Genomic DNA, 19,690 nt, shown 5'->3' with positions numbered 1-19,690 from the left:
TTTTTAACCCAATCATTTTAGTAGCTTTATTTCACGTTAATTAGACAGTCCAAATTGTGTCAAAGGAATGACTCAAGAGAGAAAACAAAATTCAATATTATCACAAAGATTTAAAATACAACAAATTAGGATAAATATAACTAAGAAGATAGAGATAAATTTTTGCTAAACCTAGCAAACATTTGTCATAAATATGCCAAAAAAATTCACGCAAGTTTAGAAAACTCTGTAGCTTCAACAAAAGGGCATTATCATTTTATCACAAATTGCTTGTTGGCATCAGTTGAGTTCATGTGCATTAAACGATGTGAAGTAGTTTGAAACGTATAAGTTACAAGTAACACAGGGTAGTTTGTTTATTGTTTGTTTGAAACGTAGAAGGCTAATAACAATATCATAATAAACCATACAAATCCAGCCTTAAGTGCAATCGATAATACATTGTTCTGACGATGCCTTGAAAGGAGGTTATAGCAGACCGAGGCAGTCTGTAGCAGGTAATCTTTAGGCTTCTGGGAATGCTTGTAGTATATAATAAGATTAACAATAACAAACTGACGAGGGGCTTAATTGTGAACAAGACATCTGGCCTATCTACATACATATGTAATTAAATGAGTGGCTCGTAATCAGCAAACCGTACTTCTATCAAACCTATACACATTTCAAAGGAGAACACAGTTCATTAAGGAAGCGACCAAAAGTAAACTTTTTCAGGTTTCACGACAAACATAATTTACAGAATGCCTGCTATTACAAACATGCATTTATCGTTACAAACTATGAAGCTGGCAGTGGCATTCTTTACAAAACCAATTGCAACGGTCACGTGTGTATTTCTTATAACAGATGTCAGCAATGACTTTGCGCCTACGCAGCCTCTTTAAACCATATTGTGCCGCCAGAATAGCAATCTGATTGTTTTACTAGTAAGCAGGGTGCTATCAGGCAACATATATGTAAACTTTCCTGAAAAGGAACACATAGAACTTCAAAACCATTGATAATTAAAAAATAATAGCACAGACGTGGGTCGTTCGTAGCAGAAACGATCTAGGCGGGATATTTTCGCCAAGACACTTTACAGCAGACGAAAAAGACTGGTTTTTCAAAGCACATTCATTTTACAAGACCTATTTACAAGTTTCAGTGTTTCAAATACATAATTAAAAAAAATGACGTTTAAAAAAAATTGAAACTAAATTCTAGGTTTAAGGCCTAAAACTGGACCTATTAATGACGCTAACCCTATTAAGCGCGTACTTCAGTAAGAGAGCTTCTTTGTTGGGCATGAATAACCAACAGGAAAATATTGCCCTAAAGGACTTGGAATGATAACAAAAGATATGATATTTAGCACAATGTCGTGAAAATTTCACAACAGACTCTATTGCGTGCGAAACGGTAGCCCGATTATCTATTTGTCACCATCTCTTATTCTCGGTTGTCTATTCCAAATAAATTTTCCATGGAAGTTTGCAATCATATAGAGAGATGGTATATGCTCTTCAGTTACTTTAAAAATCGAATACGAATTCAAGAGATTACCTGTCTTCCGGCGATCTCGCTAAATATTCCCGTTCGATTAAACCTTCGATTCTTTTCTTTATTACAACTGGATTTGGTACAAATCTTGATTTGAGTTGTTCGATAACCTAGAAATTAAAATTCAAGATCGTTGATCAAAATTTTATCAAGGATAAACACTACCAAAACCTATGAGTAGTTGCTAAGCACAGACTTGTTTAACTAATAAACTAATAAATAACAAATTAATAACTATTAGGTAAGAAGCTAGGGGGCAAAAATTAGTAAAACCAAAGCCAGCAACGCGCTTGCATCTCCTCCCCCCTCCCCCTGTTCATTTTATTCGATCTGCATGTGAGTATCTTGCATGCCAGGCATCATTTCATACTCACATAAGCGTTCCATTCAACAAATAGTTCTAAATATGCAAGAAACTGCCTCGACATGTTCGTGCAATCTTCAAATTCAGCAGTAGATATAACAGATTTAAAATACAAGGCTAAAAAGCAAGGAAAAATTCATACCTCGTTGACCAACGAATTGTGGGGGAATTTCTTCCTCGCTTTCATTATTCTGACTGTCGCTGCCTCGATTCTAATCATACAGTCAAGGAAGTTTTATTAAATCAATTCTACCAGTTAAAGCACAAAGCAATAATATTAGTTAAAGCATGATAAATACAAAGCACAAATAGATATCATATCAATACCTTACACTAAATCATAAATAAGGAAACATTTCTCCAGATTTCTTGCAAAGCGATCATCAAGAAAATTCGTAGTTTATGAAAATTCTGACTATTTGAAGCAATTGGATTGTAACTTATATCTGAAAACATTTCCTTTAATTGTGATTAACATAAATATATTTTTTCTCTTCAATATTCTGTAAAGGATACTCATGTTTTCTATCTTCGTCGACTTTTTGCCGCGTCTCTTTTCGCTCTGGATCCAATTCTCCTTTTGCAGTAACTACAAAAAAGATTGATAATGAATGAGCAATTCACTGACAAACCGAAAGGGAAATTAGTCAGGTTTATTAGAAAAATATGCATTTGCCTAACCTACCTGTTTGAATTTTAACTCGATGGAATTTTGAAGTGAACTGGTCATTTATACAGAACATGTGAGTCGGGCCTAAAAAGGAAACGAAGATATTTAGAAGTTTTAACAATATCAGGTCAAAAAACATAGTTCTAAATGACCAACGGCCTCAATTCTTCTTGTAACAAAACGTAATCCACAAACGTACCAATCTCTTTAGATTTTGGCTCTTTCGCAAGTACCCTTTGACTTGGTTTTCCGCATGCTAGCGATTGCAATGCCCTCACAAGATCTTTCTCAGGAATGTCAGTTTCTTGGTTTACTTCCTGGAAAATTTCACATAAATCAAAATAGAATGATTCCAAATATAAGCTAATTGAATAACATGAATGTTACATAAAGAAAAATCTTGATACGCGATATCAGCTAGAATACTCAAGGAAAATACAATACAAACAATACAATGTTATCATGTGCGTAATATCAAGTAAACGTTAGCTATATAGCACATTTAATAAGTGTGTAATTATGAAGCAACTGCACGTAATTACACAAGAGCAAAATGAAATCAATGGTTGTGTGACGTCACACAAAATGGTGTGATGCAATTAAAGAAAGCAAGGGTGGATATCTCATTCAAAAGGTGGTGTAAAAATATATGGGCTAAAAAAAGACTTACTTCGAACGTAATTTTCTCTTTTTTGTTAAACAGAAGTAATATGCACATTTGGTAGGTCGATACTTGGATGATGTGTTTCTTTGTGCTTACTGATCCACCTTCCTAAATGTCGAAAAAAATATCTAAAGGGTGTGCAGAAATTGGAAGGTTCGCTACGACAAAAAGTTTCCCTTGTTAATATTTGATTATAGGCCTTCCAATATCCAGTGATGGGAATGATGAAGTCATATGAAACAACGCAATATAAGAAAATCAGTTTCAAAATAGCATCATTAAACAATGAAAAAGGGCATAAAAATGTAGATGTCCAAAACAGTTGTGATTTTATGCCTTGTGAATTTCTTTGACCTGAACAATAATTGCGCTTAAGTAAGGGTTTTAGACTGGCACAAGTTCAATTTCGGACATTCAATGGATACTTTCTCTCGAATAGATACTTTTTGGAGCATGTCACTGAGCAATTTTACTCATGCAAGTGGCCTATTACGTCTCATCTTCCGATTAGTGTTGCATGAAAATTACAAAGAAAATATTTCTGCTCTTACGAGACAAATTTATTTCTCAGCCACTTTGGTAGATAGATAAATTATACGTAAAAAATGAAGGAAGTTACCTTTTTCGTGTAAAAAACAGCGTTAAGATCTGCTGAACCCTGCAATAAAACCAAACAAGAGTTGAAAAAAGGATACAACACATTTTGCTATAGCAAAAAAACTCTGCAAAATAGCAAGTATTTTATTCTCGAATAAATATTTCATTTTGACAATGACATAAATGTTTCCAATCAAGTTAACGTAGACATACCATTTGGGGTTGTAATGTAAGTTGACGACCGCTGTGACACGCTAAATAAAATCTGAAAAAGATATGAAAATTACTTAGTCTATGATTCATAAAGAATAAAAACAGGATAAAGAAGTACAAAGACATACTTAAGCCCAATCTCCAGTGAGAAAAAATTCAGCGAAATGCGAAAAAGTTCGCGCGAAATACGTCTTAGGCATGCGCAGTGATCTTTTGCTGGGATTTCTCGCGAAGAATTTCTCTGCGAAAAAAAGTTAAAATGAGTTTAACTTTTTTCGCTCTTCGCTTGCGAAATCCTTCAACAGCCAATCATATTCCGTATTCCTTTGTCATGCTTCCGAACTTTACATTCCAATGTCGTGTCGTGAGATTCCAATTTCGCAGCGAAATTTCGCAAGACTTTTTCTCACTGGAGATTGGGCTTTAGATTTCCAAGACCTGGCATTCTTGAGAAAGGTGCCTTGCAGTGCTTAAAATTTATGCATTAAGCCTTTTTATATGTCAGAGCAATATGAGAATTTTTACAGATAAATTTTTTCGCTTCTCGCGTGGACTCGCGTGTAAAAGTTTCATGACCCTCTAAAATGCGAGTGATTTGGTTAAAAAAATACCAGTCTTGTGCATCGTGCCTTTCACTTTCATCCATATTTGAGAATATCCGCATATGACCTCTATTTTGCTTTTTAAATTCGTTCCTCTAAATTGCAACCCAAGGGAAGCAGGAAAACATGGAAAAGTTTACTGGTCGTGAATAAAATATTGCTAATGTGCAGTAAGACTATTATATTTCATTATGTGTTCTGTTAATTCCTTTATTAATTCTTGTCACTGTGACAAAAAGCATAATTAGGACAACGAAATTAGCAATTGTATTTTAAAATGGCTTTGAAAAAAGTAAAAATTTAACAACAGACTGAAAGCTTTTTTCTGAAACTCCAAGAGTATAAAACGTCAGAATGAGGGTCAGAATGAGGGTCAGAGTGAGGGTCAGAGTGAGGGTCAGAATGAGGGTCAGAATGAGGGTCAGAATGAGGGTCAGAATGAGGGTCAGAATGAGGGTCAGAGTGAGGGTCAGAAAAACACGAGCACAAGACCGGTATAGTTGTCCAATCAGTACCAAGTACCTATGGGAAAATTGTATTTTAAATAAAGGCTTGCTAGGACAAACAATTTAATTACCTTTTGAAGCACGTATAAGCATGTCTTGGCGCAGGAGGAACATTGCATGTTGGATTAACGACTTGCGTCGGCCAAAAGCCAGTAGTCAGAACACGAACGGTGAGATCAATGCCATTCAGATCAAGCTGAAAAATGGATATATGAAAAATTAGCTATGGCGTTACAGCTTATTGAATCTTGAAAATCTTCTGCAGGGTTGTGCTATGGTATCCTTGGATTTAAAAAAACACAATTGAGGATAAAAAGTACATACATTTGAGTTTGTCGCATGATTTTTAAACTCTTCATTGGTTGACGTAGACAGGGACATGTCTTTGAACATTCCTTCCAGTTTAACTGTGAATTGACATCCGCATTCCGTCTAAAATGAAAGCAAACATAAATTGCTTAAATTTTGTTAACAGATTTACTCCTAGTTAGTTGAACACACTAAAAAGAAGTTTTTTACTTTCATAATATTATGGAGAGACCAAAGAAGCAAAAAAACAAACTCAATAAAAGAGAAGAAAAGAAAGAAAGTAAACCTTTTTCATGCTTTTCTGAAAGAGGATACGCAATAAGAAGATACGCAAACAGACATAAACCCTTCATGCAATGCTTAAACGAGTCACCAAAAATGATTTGTGACGTCACAAGAAACAAATCTCACCTTGAGTTTCGAGATCATGTTTTTCTCTGAATCATCAGATATGCTTTTGTTCAACAGAAGTCGCTTTGCTAAGTGCTGTTTGTAATAACGTTCAAACACATCCTAGAAAATGGTTGATGATATTACTTCAAGTCGAAATTTTGAAATATTTGTAAAATTAAAAAAGGCAAATAATTCGCTTCCTGTCCTTATAAAAAGTAATGAACTTCCTAACCCAATAATAATGACAAAGACTCCTGATGTATTTGAGCACTTCCAAATTCATTACCAAGCTCAACAAAAACAAATAGATAACAAAATATTATTTATCTGCTTTTCTGAGCCAACGTTGAAGAGCTACTTATATTCAAAATGAGATTCTAAGCTAACCTTTTCCTGCAGGTATCTGAAGAGCACCATGGTTTTATCCAAGACTGATTCAATTTCTTGCTCTGAAAGCTACGAAAGGGGACAAGATTTATAACAGTTGTAGGAGGGGTCGATAAGACAATCTCAAGCATACTTTAGGTGCAGAAAAACCACGTTTAATAACAGCAATAGGGACATTTTCTATCAGCCTAAGAAATGAGTAATTCCTAAGTCTACCCGTTTCAATTCCGAGGCTGTGAGAACTGACGCGCAGGTTTGCAAAGTTGGACATTTTCTTCTTAAAGTAGAAAATCTTAATAATGCTCAAATTTATAAACAGTTTGCAAAGATGCATATATACAGAGTTTTTCATAGTGAAAAAATCTGCTCGCTCGAATTTTTCGATGACTTTTGAACTAAAATGGGAATATGCTTTTGATTTCACAAGAGAAGGGTTATCAGTTGTATGGATTCAAAGAAACTAAATTTGAATGACTGGAGCATAACTAAAACATAAAAAGAAAATGTTAATATTTGGAAACAACACTGCACATGCAGATGGGAAAAGAAACGATGTATGCTTCGAAGGAGCTTTGATGGTAAAAAGGAAGAAGTAACAACAAGTTTGGTAGGTATGGCCGGTCTTAGAAATGGTTTGATGATTAAATTCTAATTGAAACAAGTTATCAAAACTAACTGAGCATAAAAACCGATATACTTACCCCTTTTGTTCCTTTTTTCAATTTATCATCAATAAAAAGCGACAAATACTCCGGAGAGCGGTGATTAAGATTCAGAAAGTATTCAAAGTCCTGAAACAAAAGGGAAATTTGATATAAACATTGTACAGAGGCAACAGCCTTGCTCTTCAATAAACTGAAGAAGCAGACGATGGGAGAAGGGAAGTGAATCGTAATGACCCATTATATACACACAACAAAAAGATTTGTTTATGCCAATACATATACCAACAGCAACACCATTGCACACCAAGGCTTCTGCTCTCTCACAGCTACTCAACAGACCTCTGCATAGCTTCTTAAAAAACTGAGCATTTATACTAAATAAGACTGGATCGATCTTTTACTATAAGGGCATTGATTCTAACGTGTAGGAGTTATGCTGTGGCCTCGTAAAGCTGCTTTGGACTTGAGCATGCTATAGTTTAGTATTGTTTTTGCTTTGACAGACATTATTGAAAGGTTACCACAGAAGACGTTAAATAAAAAGTCAAATTATACAACTTTAGATAAAGCCCTAAAAATTGGTAAATGCGCAAGAAATTTAATCCAAATTTGGAATCTCGGCCCCGCTTTCGGACTTTGCTATCCGAGGCCAATAGGTTGCGCTATCCAGTCTTGTCTTAGGTCGGCGATTCTGCGAAACAAATTCTGTACAAAATCTCTTCACATCCATGTGACATTTCTTGTATGTAAATCTATTGCAAGCGCACGGGACACTGGCAAATTCAAGCAATTTTTTGAGGCTAGCATAAGGAGGTTTTTTACTGAAGTTTCCATCAAAGTTCCATATCAATCTATCCCATAGAAAAGGTAGCTATAAAAACAAACTGAAGTTGAAAAGATCATGGTCAGAACATCTATTTTACCCACGAGGCAAAAACTAGAAAACTGATCTGATAGGGGCAGGAAAAGAATGAAGATCTCACTCACCCCTGAAATCGTTTGCTTGAATAACTTATCGCCACCAAAAGACGTGACAAAGAATTGGTCAAATCGCGATTTTAGATCAAGCAGTTTCTAAAATAAGATTTGAATTGATAGTATAAGGAGCTTGTTGAACAAAATAAAAGCTTTGAAGTGCTCTATACAAAATCTGTAAAATTTATCCTGAATGAACTAATGTTCTGTCTTTGGTTATGACAAAAAAATTGCATAATATTTTCTTCAATGTAAATATATATTGATAAACAAATGAGTAGCATTTCATGTCTCTATATAACATTTCTGCTACCGATTACTGCTACAATTTTCGATGAAATCTGTTAGCTTGTCGCACAACGATAAAATAATACCTTAAACACACACATATATAAATATCATAGAGTTGAAGAAAGTAAAACTACATGGTTTATCTCTCATGGTTCACATATATAATACAAAATTATATAAACAAACTCTTCTGAACAATGAGAAGCACGTCTATTACGTCATAAATCCACAGGGCTTATAAGTTCATTGAAAGCCTAACTTAATATAAATTTATGTTAAAAGATACTTAATTTAAAATCTAATTTTGTTTACAAGACACCTCTTATGCAAATACCCAGGGTTGGAAAGCAAAAATGCTTACCTGTATGTATGAGATGGCATTTTTTTCACCTTCCTCGTCATCTGATACAATCGCTTTTCCCTGTTCTCTCAAGTAGTGACTCATTGCTTCGCAAATTGTCTTCAGGCCGTTTTCGACACGATAGAAAAGCCTATACATGCAGCCTAGATCTGCAAAAACAAAGAAATAGAAATATTAAGTAGAAAGTGAAAAGTGAGGCATATGAACAAGTTGGAGCGAAAGATCTTGAGAACTAATGAGAGTAACTAACAAGAAAGTTGCGAGACTGTTTTTGAAATTAATACTACTAAAACATTTTCAGGTTTTAAATGACACACAAAACAAAGCTATGTGGCACGAAAAATTGAGATAATAAAAGAGAATTGAACATAAAAGACTATATTTAAGGTGAAGAGTTTAAGAAAATGCTCTATTTCCCTTCCTCGAAATTTCCTTGCATCTTTTGATTAAAAGTTTTTTTGAAGCGGAATGTTAGTAAAATCATCTATAGATGGTTTTAATACATTATTAGAAAAATTCCAAGCCAAAATGTAAATTTCTCTGACATTAAATACCTAGCATACAAAACTACTGCATCATTGGAAGATTTTCCTCCAGCTCAGGGCCCGCGGTGAAACTGACGGTGCATTATATACAATTTTAACAATCACTATCGATTGTAAAGTATATTCCTCTTTCTTATCCACAAATTATTTTCCCAAGTATAAACAGATATTTTCTTTCTGGCAGTAGATAGCTTCTGGATTCTGTACAGCACCGCTATCATGCTGAAAATAAGCTATATTTTTTCAAATTCATAAACCTTTAAATATCTATACATGCTTTACACTACCTAGCTTCGTAAAGGCAAAAAAACAAAAGAACCAACCCTCATATTTACTGTGCTTCAACATATGAACAACCCCAGAATTTTCCATCTAAAAAAGGAAGAAAAAAGAGTTTAACTGATTCAAAGTTAATAGAAAACACGTGAAAATAAAACTGCGAATCAATAATTAGAAAATCGTTCTAAAACTGCCCGGAAAGCGGTTTTATTGAGTGCGCATACCACAGGGCGGCATAACGTAATGGTGTTTGGCAAACTTCTTAGCCAGTAAATACACGGCAATAGAAACTACATGGTACATTATACCATATGCAACAAGGAAGAAGCGCAGGGCAGGCTGTCTGCCGGATTCTGTGAACCTCGCAATGAATGTGGTATGAAGTAAAAGTTAGGAAGAGAGGTTAGAAAGAGAGTAAAACAACGACGAGAATCTAATATCTTCAGAAATTGAATTTTAATAAATTGAGTGTATATTTCACTCCGGCATACAGGGCTTAATCAGAACAAATGATACGGATACTACTTAAAAGTTGTTTAGCCTTAACCATTTTATAGAGTCAATGGCAATTACAGAGGCAAGAAAGCCGAAAAATATCTTTGCCTATTGGGTTCTTTTAAGCAAAAAAAACATAAGCTAACGAGAAAGAAAGTAAAACAATATGAAGAATTTGATGAAGTTGATGAAGAAATTTTTACCTCGACGATTGTTTTCATGTGTTTGGAAATCAATTCATTTTCTACGACCTGAAAAAAGTTAATGAGATAAGAAGCCAAATTTTTCTTTAACTCGGTCAAACTTAAAATATATGATCAATTAAACTTAAAATAGAATGTCCCAGGCAATACGGGGGAATTTAAGGATGCCCCATGAGTTAGAGCGGCGGACACACAGCCAAAGGTTTGGGAGGGGGGGTCAAAACCGTCTCTTGATCAAAGAAAACTTTAACATGGAGCTAGGGGAGTCGCCAGCACTCTTTAATTCCAGGCGCAGGAATCATGAGATGTAAAAACATTGATAGGCAAGAAAAGGACCCGGCTCAATAAGGATAGCTTCTTAGTGTCCTGAAAACTACTTTTGGATGCTAGATAGAAACAAATAAAATTACGCAGAGATTTTGCTTAGTGTTACGCCTGAAGAGACCGGCATAGCTTTGTGCTTGGAACATACAGTTCTTCTCTCTGTTCTAAACGGCAACACAGGAGAAAGCACATGTGCTATATCATAAAAATTGTCTCTCTTCCCTTCTCTCCCTGAGTATATTGTTTACAAACTGGCCCAGTTCGAAATCAGCCTACCTTTTACTTTAATTCTAATGCCTTCATGCTCTTACTGAGCGTCGGATTAAATATGGAGACGCAAAATGGCGATATGGCCTAAATTAAGCTACTTGAACTTTATCTTAATTAGGCACTGTACACTTTTTTAAGTGCAATTAAATATCTACGTATGGAAGAGGGAGATTCCTCTAGGCGCCTTTTTCTTTTATGCCAAATCTGTGGAAACTGAACGTGCCAGCTTAAGAAAAAATCTCCAGGCCCTGGAAAATCACGAATCAACAAGTTACCCTTCTAAAACTGCTTTGTCACACATAAAAGGCATACATACTGAGACGATTGACTCTTCGGTACTTGAATCTAGACAATGTTTCACTCTTTCCCTTTCTTCTTTTATTCTTGCACTGACCTGGATAAAACAGAGATGGAAATTTTGCAGTAAGTATATTTAAGCTTCTTATTTGAAATAATTAAAAGTCAAAAATCAAAAAATTGCAAAATAAAATTAGCTTCTAACATACCTTCCAAATATATACAGAGGCACTATTTTCAGCGAGGAATTTTTCACTCTCAAGCTAGAAGAAAGTAAGAATAAAACAAAATAGCAAGGCAAAACATCACAAAAAGGTGATAACTTCTTTGCTTCAATGCTTCAAACATATGGGACTTCACAAATACGGTACACAAATATCTACAAACATTTTTTTATTCAAAATAACTTATTTTCATGAAAAATCATTACAGAAAAAGTAGTTAAATGCAAAAGTTAAGTTGTTATTAAGATACAGCTTGCACATGTAATAGCTAGGTGCAAAACCGGTGCTTCAAATGCCTGGATCTTATATCAATACAAAACTGTGAAATATTCTTTTAAAAACTGATAAACATAATTCTTGAGAGCAGTATCTGAATACCGTCAAAATATATTCTCAAATTAGTCTGCTTGTCTAAAACCCAGAACAATGCTTACTCTGTAAAAATCAGCCGATTGGTCAAGGAATGGCTTTTCAAAATCTTCTTTGTAGACGTCACGTGACCCAACACCAAGAGTCATCAGCATCTGACAAACATTCTTTATTGCTGACCTGGCAAAATATTTAAAGATCACGGTTTCTTGTGCTTTAAGTCGCTTCGGTACTTTTATTCCATATTGTAGTCAGAACAGGGGGGGGGGGGGCTCAAGAACGCAGTTTTTTTAACATAAATCTACGTCCACGTCAACAATCATATCCGAGAATTCATTTCTATTGATATCAGCATGAGAAATGAAACCACAAATGCAGGTGAAAATTTTCACAATTTGAATTTGTTAACTAGCCAACTTTAATACAAAACGCAAAAAAACCAACAGGCCAGCCATCAAAAACCCAAACTCTATGCTGAATACTCAATAAACTTGCCTGTTTATCACTTCTCCTTTTCTTTCACTTTCAATCATTGTTAGCAGTGTGCTCCGTAATGACTCCCTGATATTTCCATGTCTGACAATCTGAAAAAAAAATTCGTTTCAGATGCCATAACATTAGCTCTGCTTGCTCAAAACTAGCAAACTTGAAAGGACAAAACAGCTGAATGAAATCACTGCTGTACTGTTTTTGTGAGAAATATTTAAAAATACATGTGCAACTCGATAAAAAACAATATACACAGAACAAAAAAATTAACTATCGCGATTGACAATGCAAAAAAATTGCAATAGCAGCTTGCTTACCAAATCTCTGAAAAGAATCAACCCAAGGTCATAAACTGACTCCACGTTATTTTGCTGAACATACACTCTGTCCTAAAAAACAAACAGACAGATATTTTCACTTAGATCCAGGGCGTTTGTAAATCCAATACAGGCAAAAAGTTCTATGCGTCTGGAAGATTCAACACAGTTTATTTAGAATAACATGTTATAAGTCAGCTGAACTTCAAGGCTGCTTCAAACGGCAGAACTAGAAAATATCTGAATGTACATTATTGATAAAAAGTGTTAGACAAAAAACTAAAAAATACCTAAATATCAAAAAACTTGTGGAAATTAAAGATTATGGAAAGACTTCTGGCTGCTAAGATCTGCCACATTGTACGAAAAGACAATTATTCTAACTAAATAGCTTGATAGGTATTTTGGCATCTTAGCCAATTATAATAATTTTATCCTTTCAAATCTCAAGGCCATAAGGCAAAAACGTTCATTTAAGGGAGTTTTAGCTATCTGTGTGTTAATATTTGAGATCCCTCACTCTAATGTATTTAATGTATCTAAGCCCAGTTGTTTAAGACCAGAAGAACAGCATGCATCATAAGTAAAACAATTTTGCTAAACTTTGCTTTGTAAATAACATAAATTTGCCCAGCTTTCAGTGAGGCGCTCTTGCAATACATTAGCAATTTAGCAATAAAACATTTCATGAGATAAAATTTCGGCGGATAAACTTTGGCGGAAAAAAATTTTGACAACTTTTCCGGGATTTCTACCACAAAGATAGCAACATATTACCAAAATCTTAAGAGGCAAAACCATAGAGATTGTTTTGTATTTAATACCATAGGTACCGGCTTCGTGGAGACTCGAGGGCTTAAGCAACCGTTCGGAATTCGGCTCAACATCCGGGCAGCTTTTTCACACAGAACATGTCAGTATTTACTCAGTTTTTGCAAAAAGAGGTTAAGAGAGATGCCTTTAGCATTCAACGAGTCTCTACTCTATATTTATATGGCATCAAAGTTTATAAACAGAGAATAATTAAAGTATAGGTGTGAATATAAGTATATAATTCAGAAAGCATAAGACCATTTCTAATAGGAAAAGTTGGTCTGGAAATTTTGCTTTCGGTAGAGTTCAAAATTTGGGTTGAAAAGTGCAAATACCTTGTACAAATTAAATAAATAGTACAGTTGAGTACAAAAAGATGGAGTTGGAATCCCTTGATATTTGCGACAAAAGACGGTTAGAACTATTTCTATCGAGCAAAGCTAGTTCACGAACTGGCAATGATTATGATGATGCAGATGATAAAGATAATTATAAAGATATAAATGAGAATAATGACAGAGTTGCCATGGACTAGATTAAAAGTTCAATAGAATACGTGAATTTGATTTCTGACCTCATACAATAAATCTTCTTTGCGAATTCTCAAAAATCTTTAATGCTAAAACTTTCGTCAGGACCAAATTTCGTCCGACTTTGAATTAAGTCGAACAAAATTTCGTCAAAATATTAGTATTGCTGTAATATGATAGTCTCATCATAAGTTGTCTATGTGTGTAGAATTATTCTGTTTTGGCAAAGTCATGAAAAATTATCCTAGGATGCAAAATTGGAGAAAAGGGGGTGAAGAAAAACTATTGATTTAAACAGCTCATTTTTTGTAGAAAACTTACCATGGAAAGAAAAAACATGTCAAGCATGTAAAAGTTGTCAAAGAGAAAAAATAGATAGTAATGTCGCTGCTTTATGTTTTTTCATCTTTCTCGCAAAAACCATAAGATTAAGATCCACTTAAAAAGTGCACTGAGCCTATATGCGGATACAAGCATGTGCGCCTTAAAATGAGACCTATAAGCAGGAAAAAAGGTATATTGATCTTTAGAAACAGTTCATTTTTGTAGAAAACTTACCATGTACATGAGGATATCTCTGATCATGACCATTGCAGTTTGGTGATCATCCCAGGCAGAATTCAGAGTTCTTAGGAAATCATCAGTTAGTGAAGCAATAACCTGACTTCTCACCTTTACGAAAAAAGTATTGATCATCAATATTTCAAGCAAGCAGAAACAGGGTAATAACTACTTTAATTCAAGGCTAACAGCTTGATAAACAGACAAAATTAAAATAAAAAACACTCAGACAGAAAATTTTGGGCAAAACAACTTTGGACAACAATTTTTCAGACGAATCTTCAACCCTGGTGATGCAAAATTAAACCAAGGCATGTAATGACCTGCAATTCATGAAATTTAGACCTTGCAATCGTTATGAAAACCTGGTAGCCTTTAAAATATGATATATACATTAGGCCAGCAAAACACAGTAGGGTATCTAAAACAATGATACTTTTGGAAACCAGTTTCTGGAAAAAATTAGTGAAGCATTAGGCCAGCAAAAAACAAGTACTAAGATATCTGAGGCAACGATATTTGAAGAAAATTGTCATGTAGGAAAAATATGAATCTGAAGCATAAGAAAATCATCATGAAAAAAACCAAGTATGATATGCATTGATGCATGGAATTGAATTTTTCAATCATAGGCTTTTTATGCCATGTCATATCAATCATGTTATTCTGCTTTTTGATATCCATTGAAATTAAAACTTTCGAACATGATAACTTTCAGACAAACTTAGATTTCGGATAAAAGTTTGGGAAAAATTTTACCGAAAAGTTTCATTCCTGGTAATGGTGCATTCTTCCAATTACCACCTCACATTAATTCTAAGTAAAAGCCTTTTTTACACTGGTAGGAATCACATCACAAAATATTTTGTCATAAAATACTGACATTTCAGTGGGTTTTAGATAGTGCCAGTTTCTTTTTTAATGACCTATTTAAACATATATGTAATTGTCCTGTGTTATTTGCTACCTAGTTTCCAAAGGTAGTTTTAGAACATTGAAAGGCTTTTTGCTTATCAAGCAGTGTCCTGATCCTTCCTCTTGATATGACAAAACCTCCTGATTCCAGTGCCTGGAATTGCAGAGCGCCTGTGACTCTCCACACTCTGACAGAAAGTTTTGTCATGCCAAGGACTCAACCCATGGTCCCTTGGGTGTGTAGTCAGTGACCCTAGCCACTGAGTCATCCTCACACCAGAAACATATATTTGTTTCTGGGGGCCATCAGCAGTGATTTAGCATTGAATGAAATGAAGAAGGTTGACAGGCCTTCTGGTAAGCACCTTCAACCTTCTAGGCACTCCACTGAGCATCATCAAATATCATCAAAATTTAGTTTTTCACATTCAGTTTTTAGACAGCATAAACATGCTAGGTGCTTGATCATTAAAACTCCTAAAACTTTCTAGGCACATGTGGAGGCACTTGATATAGTTGAGTGCCTCTCCTTGCAAGGCCTGAACGTTGACCAAAATAGAACTTACATCTGAAGCAAAGTCGAACATCAGGAAATAGCGGTAGACAAAGGGGCAAGGTTCAGTCAATCCTTAAAGTGATACCGGCGCAAAATTTCGACCCGGAAAAATTGCAAAAAAACTGTATTTTTGTACGACTGAATTTTTGGTAACCTAGTATTTTAACAGTCCAATGGTCATCAACAAATAATCGATTGATCATGTGAAATCCGAACATAATTGTGAAAGCTCTCGGTCGATGGAGATTTCTTGGCACAAGGCAAGCTTCTGCCTGGCGACAATGGCTGCTCACGATGATGAAATTAAAAGGGTTGATATAACCAAGAAAGAATTAAATCAGTCAGAAATAAAGTTTCGAATCGCTCCCAACCGACTTCTTCTAGGCCTACTGGGTATTAGGTGCTAAACTTTCTCGTTATAAAATGAATATAATGGTATTCAAACCTATGTATGATAGAATGATACTACTTGCTAACCCTCACTGGTGAGAGCTTGTCCAGAATAGAAAACGTTTTTCCTCTTTCATCCTTTCTGTGCCATGTTCGTTCAAAATTGGTTTGTTTTCAATTGACGACAATCACGCGCTTGTTAAAATCTTCTGAAATCAGCCTCCAGACGACCCAGGCTTGCAGGCACTCGTACCCTTGCTTGCTTCAACTTTCTTCCCCTAAATTGGACCCCCTTTCTGTATTGCAGACAGCAATGAGCCTTTTCACGATAGTCTTTCCGTTTACATAAAAAACTAGAACAATGGAAAATGTTTTTTGGCGATGGCAATTTTTTTGCATTGATGCCTCTTTAAAGGATATCGGTGGGCAGGATGGCACCCTTTTACCATAAAATGTTAAAAGAGCTGGTATAGATACACAAAGATTTACAACATGCAATATCAAGATGATAATGCCAAGCAAATGTGGAAATTAAAAAATGTTCTAACCTCGTTCTCAAGGTGCTCTGTCACAACCTGTTTTAAACCAACATAAAGCCTCTCACCATGTTTGTGGAGCACCATTGTATATGCATTTCTGTCAAAGAATTAAAAGATTACCAACAGACATTCAATACTTTATACCTGAGCAAGTAAATATAGTACTTTATCATGAAATACATTTGGGCTGAGAAAATAAGAGCAAAGATAACCAATTGTTATGCCACTACATACTGAAACCCCAGCAAGAAAATTTTATGACCAATATCTCAATAATTGAAAAGGCCATGGGGAATCTGAACAGCACCAAATCAAACTAGACTTGCTAAAGCAAACAAATTTGGAAATACTATTGGAATTGACATTTCAAAAAATACCTGTATAATTCTTCAAAACTGAGGCCTCCATTATTTTTCTTCTGTATTTCTTGTATTGCGCTCTTAAGAAGCAGCCATATTTCTGTGACATACTTGTCATCCATTGTCATCTGCAAAAATTTTAATAGATTTCCCATTTATCACAATGCTCAGAACATATAGATATATTTTCAAATCTGTGCAAACCGTATTAAACCACCTGAAAATACGTTCCATCAAATCAAATTAAGTTGAGCTGATGGATCAGGTTGCTAGTTAACCATTAATTGCTTGATATTTTACTTTGTAAAGCATTTGATGATTTTATTATACATTAAGAAATCAAAAGTTTAAACAACCATGATCTATTGAATACTTTAAAGTATTCCTGTGATTCCTGAGTACACTTTTCCGTTGTTTATAGAGCATAAAGGGTGTTAAGAACTCATTATTATTTATTATGATCAACGCTATATACTAATCGCTAATCATGCTGTTTATTATTGTTCTGTTATATAATACCTATTGCAAAGTTCCGGTCTTGTAATCCTCACGCTTGCACTTCAATATATCTACTTTCAGAATTTTTATTGTTCTCAATTACTTCTTCATGTTATGTTCAAATACAAGTTCTGTTTTCTTTGCGCTGTTATCTTAATAAAGGGAAATAACCCTTTTAAGCTTAACAATGATAAAAATTGTGCTGCTCTGTTTGGATTTTGTTGGGAGGAAGCCTGAAAGCTAAAGTTGTGAAAAATAAAATGGCAAAAGATGTCAATAAATATTTTTTGTTTTACAAACAATAACAAATAGTTAGTTTTACCATTGTCGTGCAGAGCTAGCTATTTGAAATAACTGTCAATAAAGTTTTAAAAACTGAGATTAAACTTTCTTTACTTTGAACCTGCATGTATGAATCAATTTCTGATTTAGTCTTCATTATTGTATTTGGTCTCAAAAAGGACAATACTTAAACATCTCATAATAAGATATTTTAGAAATAAATGTGCCAAGGAATATCTACAAAAAGTATTGGCTTCAAGAAATAATAAATTTAGACTAATTCTTTAATTTCAAATTTCATTCACACTTTGTATAAACTCCAACTTGGCATACCATTGATTTATCTGTTATTTAAACCCTGTGCATTATTGCATTAAGAGTATCTCAATTATGATTTTTTGAAATTTGTCATTTATTCATCACTTATCTGTGCATCAACCTTCACCTCTGTAAGACCATTTTTTTGTATTATTTTTCATAAAAAATACAGAAATACATCTTTCCCTAGCTCTTTATCCTTTGTATTAGAAATGAGCAACAATTACCTTAGAACAAAAAATAACTGTCTGACCCAAAATAACCATTGGAATAACTACTCATCTGTGACAGATAAATAAATGAAATAAATCAAGAAAAGCTTTAACTTCTCAAAACTCTTCTACATACTCAAGTAGTTTTGACAATAAAATTGTAACAGAGTTTTCACTTACAGGGAATGCCCTAATCCTCATTTTATTATCTTTCTTTCCTGGTTTGTGACTCATTGTGAATATATCTGGAATATAAATTTTCAAAGTTTTAAATGTAACAAGGACATAATGACAGAACAGTAAATTTATTAATAAAACTACAATGTTCCATGTTTGAACTAAAGCTGTCCAGCTGTAAATGTTGATACTTTCAATTATCACTTTTTGGCTATTATTTCAAATTTGCATAGAAAAACAGTATTTGTAGAATTTAACCATTTGTCGTGGTTTTAAGGTTTTCTGGCTATTCAACCTCTGTTTTGAAATGCGATATAAATATCCGCAGTCATATCTCTTTCAATTATGACAAGCCATGGTTAGGCCCTCGCTTTTTCACGGGAAAGGCACTTAAAAGCTTTCCACAGATTCAACCTTCAGGTTCTACTGTATCAAAAACAAAAAAGTAAAATTGTTTCGCTAAGGCACAAATTTTTGCAATTTGGGAAATCAAGAGGTTCTAAGGCCTAACTGATAACATCCGACGATGAGGTGGTTGAGATATCACCTAGGACTGGGAGGAGGGGTATCAGCCTGCTCTGAGAATTGGTTTATCCAGAGTATCATATACATACCAGCTTTGTTTGAAAAGCCTGCTTGAATAAATGTGTCCTTTAATTGTGATTTGCGCCAAGAAGGTCTTCAATGGGCGACACCAAACTGACCTGTCAGTCAGGAAAATCGATATTCTTATCGTAGATTACGGTTGCTAGTTAAATTAAGCTACAAGATGAATATAATATTTCTTTCCTTCACAAATGCTTGACACTGTGTGTTATAAATGGTATTCTTTTTCACTTGCTTCAAAGAAATGTTATTTATTAAAGTGGCAATTCACTTGCACACAAAGAAAATAACACACTCTCATTAGATCGTTTTCGGTCGCCATATTCTTTTGAGATATGGCCTTGAAAGTCAAAGTCGCGAGAGTTGTGCAACGCACACGCGGGACGTAAAATATCACGGGTTGATTCGCGCGTCGTAAAAATGGAATGATTTTTTTAAACTAAAAGATTTAGGTACATATAAAAATACGAACTGTTATTTTGCCTCGACAAAGAGGGCTTTTATTTCGGTCATTCCATTATGCAGGAGCTTTAAGGAAGCTTTTAAAGTTTTGCAAAGCCATTTGTTCAAGCAGACCCCT

General features: G+C 34.5%; 1 protein-coding gene across 1 annotated transcript; it reads right to left on the bottom strand.

Annotated features, from left to right (window-relative positions):
* Positions 1 to 77: 77 nt before the first annotated feature.
* On the bottom strand, positions 78 to 19,457 carry LOC135684217 (cullin-3). Its single transcript, XM_065199671.2, has 28 exons — positions 19,119 to 19,457; positions 18,508 to 18,572; positions 17,036 to 17,145; positions 16,668 to 16,755; positions 14,256 to 14,369; positions 12,355 to 12,426; positions 12,044 to 12,132; positions 11,614 to 11,728; positions 11,165 to 11,218; positions 10,975 to 11,052; positions 10,065 to 10,112; positions 9,411 to 9,459; positions 8,543 to 8,691; positions 7,903 to 7,989; positions 6,952 to 7,041; positions 6,251 to 6,319; positions 5,882 to 5,983; positions 5,486 to 5,593; positions 5,233 to 5,357; positions 4,054 to 4,105; positions 3,863 to 3,901; positions 3,250 to 3,351; positions 2,779 to 2,896; positions 2,595 to 2,663; positions 2,426 to 2,498; positions 2,052 to 2,121; positions 1,549 to 1,655; positions 78 to 969 (listed from the first exon to the last, which is right to left on the bottom strand). The coding sequence occupies exons 2-28, from the start codon at positions 18,559 to 18,561 to the stop codon at positions 945 to 947; spliced, it is 2,256 nt and encodes a 751-aa protein (XP_065055743.1). The 5' UTR covers positions 18,562 to 18,572; positions 19,119 to 19,457; the 3' UTR covers positions 78 to 944.
* Between the last annotated feature and the right edge of the window lie 233 nt (positions 19,458 to 19,690).

Source organism: Rhopilema esculentum, chromosome 21, assembly GCF_057945365.1.
Source record: "Rhopilema esculentum isolate cy_ngs chromosome 21, ASM5794536v1, whole genome shotgun sequence".
In the NCBI taxonomy this organism is placed as follows: Eukaryota; Metazoa; Cnidaria; class Scyphozoa; order Rhizostomeae; family Rhizostomatidae; genus Rhopilema; species Rhopilema esculentum.
The sequence above is the reverse complement of the archived record's forward strand: the minus strand, read 5'-3'. Positions and strand labels throughout refer to the sequence as shown.

What these genes read in the sequence shown, in the direction of transcription:
- LOC135684217 (XM_065199671.2), bottom strand. Translation starts at nt 18,561, where the DNA reads ATGAGTCACAAACCAGGAAAGAAAGATAATAAAATGAGGATTAGGGCA. An exon ending in CTGTTTTTTACACGAAAAAG is followed by an intron (nt 3,352 to 3,862) that starts GTAACTTCCTTC and finishes TTCGACATTTAG; the next exon opens with GAAGGTGGATCAGTAAGCAC. An exon ending in GACGAAGATAGAAAACATGA is followed by an intron (nt 2,122 to 2,425) that starts GTATCCTTTACA and finishes CTGTATGATTAG; the next exon opens with AATCGAGGCAGCGACAGTCA.